General features: G+C 35.5%; 1 protein-coding gene across 1 annotated transcript; it reads right to left on the bottom strand.

Moving 5' to 3' along the window:
- Positions 1–378: 378 nt before the first annotated feature.
- Positions 379–8264, bottom strand: LOC137639705 (uncharacterized). Its single transcript, XM_068371953.1, has 3 exons — positions 8238–8264; positions 7447–7909; positions 379–539 (listed from the first exon to the last, which is right to left on the bottom strand). The coding sequence occupies exons 1-3, from the start codon at positions 8262–8264 to the stop codon at positions 379–381; spliced, it is 651 nt and encodes a 216-aa protein (XP_068228054.1).
- Between the last annotated feature and the right edge of the window lie 734 nt (positions 8265–8998).

The following is an 8998-nucleotide window of genomic DNA, read 5'->3' as shown; positions in this document are numbered from 1 at the left end:
GGCCATTACATAAATGATTACTTTCTTGTCTGTGTACAATACTCATAAAACAGATGGAGAGACTATGCGTAAGACCAAAAAAAATTAGAATATTGTCGAGGATAGAACGTTCGTCTTCATTTTACCAATTTACGTTTCTTTATTTTTAGTTAAACTATTGAAGAGATGGTATTCTCTGAGACAACAAAGTCACATGAAATATGAGGTAAACATTCCAATTCTAGTTTTTTGTATTTTCTTAGTTATTTTTCAAACTATGTCGGCCATATTCTTAATCATTCATATAAGTTTTGGCCTAAGTTCAGGTACTAGTTCGTCATAGAATTTAATGTCTAAGTAGTTATAAATATGTAATACGGTTGTCTAGACGGATGTTGCCTAATTTTCAATCTCCTCAAGTATTGCAACAGAAACCAAAAATTTAGGATTGTGGTGGCCAATGTGGTAACGTCCCTGAATGGTGAACGCCAGACTTGGCTTCGAGTCCCGCTCATACTCGTTAGTTTCTTTGGTCTCTGTTATCTCACTCTCTTTCTGAGCTAAGAAAAGGGAGTTTGGGGGAGCTTATAGATCTATCTGCTGATATATTAGCAGTCATTGCCTTGCCCTCCTTGATCCTAGCTTGGGTGTAGAAGGACTTAGGTGCTGATCATACACACACACACACACACACACACACACACACACACACACATATATATATATATATATATATATATATATATATATATATATATATATATATATATATATATATATATGGTCAATCTCTAGGGCATTTTCCTGTTTGATAGGGCAGTAACACTGTCCTTGCCTCTGTTATTCATGACCAACCTTTAAACGTATCGTCAGAATATGCAATTTAAGAAAACATGACACTTTAGCTCTCCAGTTTGGTAATTATATAATAATTTTTTTTATCACTGGCACTCCCTTAATGACTTTCGATTGGTTCTTGGTATAACCTCTTAAGAAAACAGGTAGCCAATTGGCTCAGAGTAAAGGGGACAAGTAAAAGGAGAAAACGGTCTCTAATCTCCTAATTATTGTTATTTAGTAATGAGACCGGAAACAAGGTGTTCAATAAGCATAGCGTAATTTGGTACTACACTTGAAATATAGGTCCCAGCGTTGTTTGCTTCGAGCGCTATTAGAAAAGACAAAGAGACAATGGATAGGAAAGAAACGTTTACATGGAATTCTAGTAACTCAACCAAATTAGAATATTTTTTACGAGCAAATTTGACAAGGTATTGTATAAAATAATGATTCCAATATCCTGTTGCATGTATTTAAAAATATTTTTTTTCCCTGAGAAAATCGACGAAGTCAATAGACGATAGTAGTAACTTCAATCTAGTTTTTTCGCTCTCGTGACTTCATACACACACGAACTAAAGATATATTTATTTCAGTTCCACTTTTCAAATGTCTAACCATCTCGGGTTATGAATATTAATCAGGCTCACCCTTTGGAAGGAAGAATTATCATTTGATATATCCTCGACTTTATGACGGCATCACCAGAACGAATCCTGTGATAAAAGAATGAATGAAGCAATGTTCAGAAAGAAGAAAAACACAAAATAGGCAGGTTCATTCTCAGGGGGAAAAATGCAATGTTGCCATGAATATAAATCCGGATAATCGTCCGTTGTCAAAGAGATTTGGAAATAGAAAATCGGCTGGATATCCATTACGGAAAACTGATGAGGGAGGCCACATGGGTCCCATACCGGTTCAGGGGACCGAATGAATATTAAAATCTTGTTTCATTCAACAGAACTGTAATCCAGCGACCGAATTTGCACGGGGGTGATGCGTGCAATAATGGCTTAATGAATCTTGCAATCATCGTGAAAGCTACACGCTATCACTCACGGTGACGTTTTGGGTCTATATCCGTTTTGGAAAAAGGATGTTCTAACATGTGGAACAACAAAGTAATTAAATATGTAAGCACTAAAGATTGATTATCACAGAATTGTTTGTTTCTTTTTGCTCTGCAGATGTAAAATGAACACTAACTTAATACCTTATTCAAAATTTTATATACACGAAAATTCAAAGTCTTAATTTCTGACCTTCTACGAAGACATGAAGAAGTGGGCTAGTAAAAAAATGATAATAGGGAGTACTAAAAGGATGAAGGAGCATCTGACATTTTCATCAATACACTTTTGAAGGAAAACACATGCTACTTCTTTGTAATATCAAATGGGGCGGGGGTTGTTGTAGTGCAATGGGGCAGGAGTTAACTTTACTACTCGTCAAATCGAATTTATATAAAGGAAAGTTGTTTTTTCTCTTCATCTGAAAAAGGATATGAAGGTAGTTTTACGATATTAGAAATATGATTTAGTGTAACATTGCAAGAAGTGTGCGGGTTGAGTAGCAAACACACGGTAAAGACCAATAATTATATCGGATTCTAAGAGGGGTAACAGAGGCGTAGCCTCACCCACGTAGTTAAGTTAGGTTAGATAGTGTTTTTGCTCTTGTTTCCCTTTCAAAATGTGCGTTTCCAGTCATAACTTTTGACATTTTACACCCGGTCTGTACCAACGAACTGCAAAGGTTCATCAAAGTATATATATGTATATGTATATTTATATGTATATGTATATTTATATATATATATATATATATATATATATATATATATATATATATATATATATATATATATATATATATATATATATATATATGTATGTGTATATATATATACATACATACACACACACACACACACACACACATATATATATATATATATATATATATATATATATATATATATATATATATATATATATATATATATATATACATATACATATCCTGTGCGCATTTAGATTTATGAATATCTTGAATTCAAGCTGCAAATAATTTTTCCTCTTGCAGTAGTTGCCTTCCCTAGTGAGTAACATAACCATAAGATAAGTGCAATGGTTTAACAAATGTTTTTTTTTTTTTTTTTTTTTTTTTTTTTTTTTAGATAACAAGGAAATATTGCGTCTAACATAACACATCCTTTCATACTAAGTTTTAGTGGCTAAAACTTTCTTTCATGAGTAAAAGGTATGGATGATATTAAGAGTTTAAAGTTTCATATAGAATAAATACATAAATAGTTATGGTTTACAAATAAAACACGTCGAAACACTTATAGTTTGAGTAAAAAAGAAAAAATTGAATCAGTCCACAAAATTAGCTTTGGAAAATAGCTTGTAAGGAGAGAGTACGATTAGGAATATAAACACATCAGTACAGTACTTTAGCCAATGATAGTCGTGATAGAAATGATAGTCAAAATTATATAACCCAATATTAAGCATAATAAGTTACTCAAGCCCATACTATATAGATCAGAACACATACATACGGCCTAAACATCCGTTAGTTCACGCGCACCCGAGTCAAATTATTTTGTAAACTCTCGTCGTCTTTGGAATGCATTAATCAAAGAAAGAAAAAATATATATAAAGTCATTGTAATATGTGAGTAGATTTGATCACGTTACTTTCGACACCGCTTTACTTTAGTAAACAATGAAGATCTTGTAAGTTAGTTTTAACAATTGCTTACGAAATGTACTAAATTTTCTTTAAGAAATATTCTAAAAGAACATAAAGATTATGTGGTTGCTGTAAGTCATCATAATTCCATAATTCTTGTACTGTTGTTGTTTGTAGATTCAAAGTTTTAGGAAATTATAGAATTCATTAAGAAGATAATGGAACTCTTGTTACTACCTAATGTACTGTATGTATTTCAAACACACTCGTACTCTGTAACTGTATTTCAATTGAGCGAACGTTGCTCTAAGGATTCTACAGAGAAGAGAGATGAGTGCAACTAACTTTTATCTAACAGATAACGAGTTTATATACAAGCAGTTCCGAGCAAAAATGTCACAAAAATTTAAACCAACGAATGCATGAAAAGGCAAGCTTAAAAAGTTCTGTTATCAGTGCCGGGATGGGGGAGGAATAATGTTACAGTGTACGAGTGTGTTTGAAACGCTTATGGTACACTAATAAATCTATTTTATCCCATCAGTAAATGTAGTGAATAAATAATCCGGGTAAAAAAAAGGAGGATTTTGTATATTCTATCCCTACCATGTTGGCCTTTGTATCCGCAATTTTTGCCCAAAGGTATTTGTATTTTTTGATGATACATCGTAAAAACTTCAGTGATAAGTTTTCTTTTTCACTTGCTTCAAAGACATATTTTCTAAAATTACTATAGGCCTAGATATTCATGAGGTTCTTAATATCTATAGAGAGGATAGTGTAGCAAAGGTACCATCAGATCCTTTGTTAGAATGTTGTGCCCTTTTGTATGGATGTCATCAGCGTCCTTATTCATTTGTTGGAGTATTAACACTTGCCCTCCTCCTGTTTTTTCTTAAGTTTCAATACGAAAAGATTATAAACATAATTTACCCTTATTCCAAGAAAAAATTTAAATACCATGTTCGGTGAAATTGTGGTAATTAACTTCATATTTGAATTGTTCACTTTTAAGAATCAAAGCAAATTTTCAATATTATGTAGTTTTTTTTTTTTTTCAAATATCTTCTAGGAATAAAAATGAGGGATACTATTTTTTATAAAATAAAACTGTTGAAGAAATGGGGTTTCATTACTTTTACAAATGAAGACCTTCAAAGTAAAAGGTGTGCGCGATCCTCAAAGGCTCGAACAGAAAGACTATTCCCTTTTTCATTGAGAAATTATTTCCTTTTTTTATACCAGATATACAAAGTATCCATTATCTGCACTTTGTATACGAGCAAGTATCTGTAAATTTACATGCTGATCGTTACTCGATAACGCCCGGTTTATACTAGATATAGTGTCCATCATCTGTACCCTATATATGGGAAAATATCTGTGTATTTACATAAGTGTGGTTACTCGTTAAAGCCCGGTTTATACTAAATATACAACGTGTCCAATATCTGCCTCTGTATACGAGCAAGTATCTGTACATTTACCTACGTATAGTTACACGGTAACGACCGGATGTGCAATGATACTTTTGTGTTCGGTACTTTTGCGAATTATCAAAGTTCCTCCATAGTAATGGAACATGAGATTGAGAATTAATGTCAATACCTTTAATTAAGTCTTAATTGCCTCTCTAGTGCACTATAAGTAACTCGTATTGACATTTAAGGGTAATTTTGTAGCAAGAAATGAGGCTGTAACAACTTTAAATATCATGAGTTTGAACCGGAATTTTTTCTCCACCTTCAAGTTATCTAATCGTCAACATATTTATCAAGAAAAAATAAATAGATGTTATATTCATTAATAATTCTCTTGTAGATAACAAAGTTGATATGATATTGTTGGAAAGAATGAGTTTCAGTTGATGGTCATTAAAACTACAAAAATACTAATATGTTTTAAAGTTCATTGTTTGTATTAGAGATAATAGCAGATTTCATGTGACATTGGTGATTATTATTATAGATGGTTCTAGAACATTAAGGTATGTGGGCATTATTTTTCGGTGGTGTACTGTAAGTTGGCAAGTTTGCTATCATGCAAGAGATGTGAGAGATACCATCTCATCAAAAGTGAAAATTGAGGGTTTAAATGTCTCTCATGAATGGCTGAGGCAAGGGAGAGAGACATTGCCCTAGCAAGCAGGACGATGCCCTTGACACTGACGAAAAATCATATGATAACGCAAGGGCTCCCTCCCTCTTCATTCAAGCTAGGACCAGGGAGTTCCAGTTAATGGCTGTTGATGACTCAGCAGGTAAACCTATAGGCTCCCCCAACCCTCACAAAGATAGTAAGGTTGCAGACACAAAGGGAATTAATGAGTTTAAGCGGGACTCGAAGCCGCGTATGGCAATCACCAGGCAGAGACGTTACCAATTAGGCCACAAAAACATGTTTTTTTTCACCTTTCCACTTTAGTTCAGGCCAATAAAAGTATGTGTGATGTTTCACTAGTTCTTAATTTATGCAGCTTTCCTACTACAGGCTGGATTTATAAATATGGATAAAGATTGGTGTTTTTTTTTTCCACCATGTTTCTCAAGATAGTAATCTCGTTCACCTTGCAAAAGATTTGGATATGGAATGAGTTATAGTATTTTCATGGGATTAACTTAAGTCTAGTATATAAAGCATTTTTTGGTAATTAAAAGTTAAGAAGATGAAGGAATAGTCCTTTCCTTGCCCCAGTTTGCCAGCTGTTCTTGCTGGTCTTCTTCTTCTTCTTCTTTGTCTACATCTTTTCCCACTTCTATGTGGGGTCGATGTTTCTGGTCAGCTTTCTCCATCTACCTCTGTCCCACATCTCATCACCGGTTAATCCTTTTGATCGAAGGTCATCTTTGATGCAGTCCACCCCCCTTCGCTTTGGTCTCCCTCTCCTTCTTGTTCCCTGTACCTCCATTTCCATCACTCTCCTCCCAATATTCTGTTCATCTCTTCTTATGACATGACCATACCACCTCAGTCTACTTTCTTGGATCTTATCTGATAGTTTTTTAACTCCTGTGGTACCCCTAATTACCTCATTCCGTATATTATCTCTTCTTTTCACCCCACACATCCATCTCAACATTCTCATCTCTGCCACATCCATCTTCTTCTCTTCTGTCTTCTTTATTGCCCACGTCTCCGCTCCATACATCATTGCCGGTCTCACAACTGTCCTGTTTACTTTACCTTTCAACTTGACTCCCATTATCCTGTCGCATAGTACTCCATGCACTTTTTTCCAATTCTTCCTTCCTGCTTGTATTCTGTGGTTTATATTTGACCCCAGATCACCATCCTCTGCAACTGTTGATCCTGAATATCTGAAATTTTCAATTCTTTTCAATCTCTCTCCTTGTAAACCAACTTCCACATTCTCACCATTTCTCAATCTCAAATACTCTGTCTTTTTCCTGCTGATCTTCAATCCCCTATTTTCCATTTCTCTTCTCCACTCCTCCGGTTTCTCTTCTACTACCTCTCGCCTAGTGCTGCACAGTATAACTTCATCAGCAAAAAGCATACACCAAGGAGACTAATCTCTAATACCTTGTGTTACCACATCCATGACCAGATCAGATAGGTAAGGGCTCAATGCAGACCCCTGATGTAGTCCCACATTTACTGGGAAACTTTCTGTTAGGCTTATACTGTTCTTAACATTTGCTTCTGCCCTTATACTGTTCTTAACATTTGCTTCTGCCCTTTCATACATACCTTGGGTGATTCTTACATATTTCTCAGGGACTACCTTTTCTCTCATACATCTCCACAGCTCCTGACGTGGTACTCGATAGTATGCCTTCTCCATGTCAATAAAGACCATATGTAGTCCTTTTTGTTTCTCCCGAATTTTTTCTATCGTCTGCCTCAAAGCAAATATTGCTTCTACAGTCCCTCTTCCAGGCATGAATCCAAATTGTTTCTCACCAATTGTTGCTTCATCTCTGAGTCTCTTCTCAATGATCTTCTCCCATATTTTCATAGTATATTTTATCAGGTTTATGCCTCTATAGTTGCCACATTCCTGGATGTCCTTCCCCTTATAGATGGGAATGATTAGGCTTCTTCTCCATTCCTCTGGCATCTTTTCCTGATTGAAGATCTTCTGCGCCAACTCCCACAAGATATCTATGCCTTCCTCTCCAAGACCCTTCCATACCTCTAGTGGTAAATTATCCGGTCCTGCAGCTTTACCATTTTTCATCTTCTTTACTGCTTGTTCTACTTCTCTTCTAGTCACTCCTTTGGTAACTGTCTCGTATGGGAGTCCATCTTCAAATACTGTTCTTGGGTTCCCATCATTCAATAGTCCTTCAACATAAGTTTCCCACCTTTTAATTTCATTCTCTTCTGCTAGAACTATACCATTGCTATCTTTTATTTGCCTTATCTGTGTCACGTCTTAGATACAGCATTTTAGGCCCTAGCAATTCGTAATATTTTCTTCTCTCCTTTTGGTGTTTACATCTCTTTATAGACTTTATTTAATGTCTCTGCCTTTGCCTTTGCTACTGCTCTTCTTGCTTCTTTCTTTGCTTGTTTATAGTTTTCTTTATCCTGCTCTTGTTCAGATAGATCTGCCTTCTTCTTGGGTTCTATCTTGGTTTTTACCCGTTCTTGCACCTCATCATTCCACCACCACGATTCTTTATCATTTGGGGGTCTTCTTCCTAATGACTTTCTAAGTACTTCCTCACCAATCCTTAGAATCCCTTTACTATTCTCGGTCCACCATTCTTGTACATCTTCATGTAACCTTACTGCTTTCAGCACTCTTTCCTGAAACAAGACTCTCAGTTCTTCCTCTTTCAATTTCTACCACTTAATCTTTGGGTCCTTTCTCGTCTTTTCACTTCTACAATTCCTTAATCTACAATCAATTACCATTAACCTGTGTTGTTCTGCTACACTCTTCCCATTTATCACCTTGCAATTTTTAACTTCCTTCAGATGGACTCTCTTACACAGCAGCAAATCTATCTGGCTTTCCCTGCCACCACTACTGTAAGTAATCAGTCTGTTAATCTTCTTCTCAAAGAAGGAAGTTAGGTACTATTCAGCGCCGCCAGCCCAGCGCCGCCGATTCAGCGCCGCCGGTTCAGCGCCTGGTCATTTCAGCGCCAAAAAAAAATTAGTGACAGCCATCTCAGCGGCAGAAGAAATTTTAACTCTCTCTCTCTCTCTCTCTCTCTCTCTCTCTCTCTCTCTCTCTCTCTCTCTTCACACAGTAGTTTGTATAATTTCAGTATCGAATCGCTATTTATTGTTCTCGGTGATTCCGGTGTTTAATTAAAATCTCTCTCTCTCTCTCTCTCTCTCTCTCTCTCTCTCTCTCTCTCTCTCTTCACACAGTAGTTTGTATAATTTCAACGCCAAACCGCTACTTGTTGATTTCGGTGATTCCGTTGTATAACTGAAATCTCTAAAGGAAATATTTGTCAACATTTGTAAACCGTGATTTAGTTAAAAAAAAAATCAT

The sequence above is a fragment of the Palaemon carinicauda genome, chromosome 4 (genome assembly GCF_036898095.1).
Source record: "Palaemon carinicauda isolate YSFRI2023 chromosome 4, ASM3689809v2, whole genome shotgun sequence".
Taxonomy (NCBI): Eukaryota; Metazoa; Arthropoda; class Malacostraca; order Decapoda; family Palaemonidae; genus Palaemon; species Palaemon carinicauda.
The sequence above is the reverse complement of the archived record's forward strand: the minus strand, read 5'-3'. Positions and strand labels throughout refer to the sequence as shown.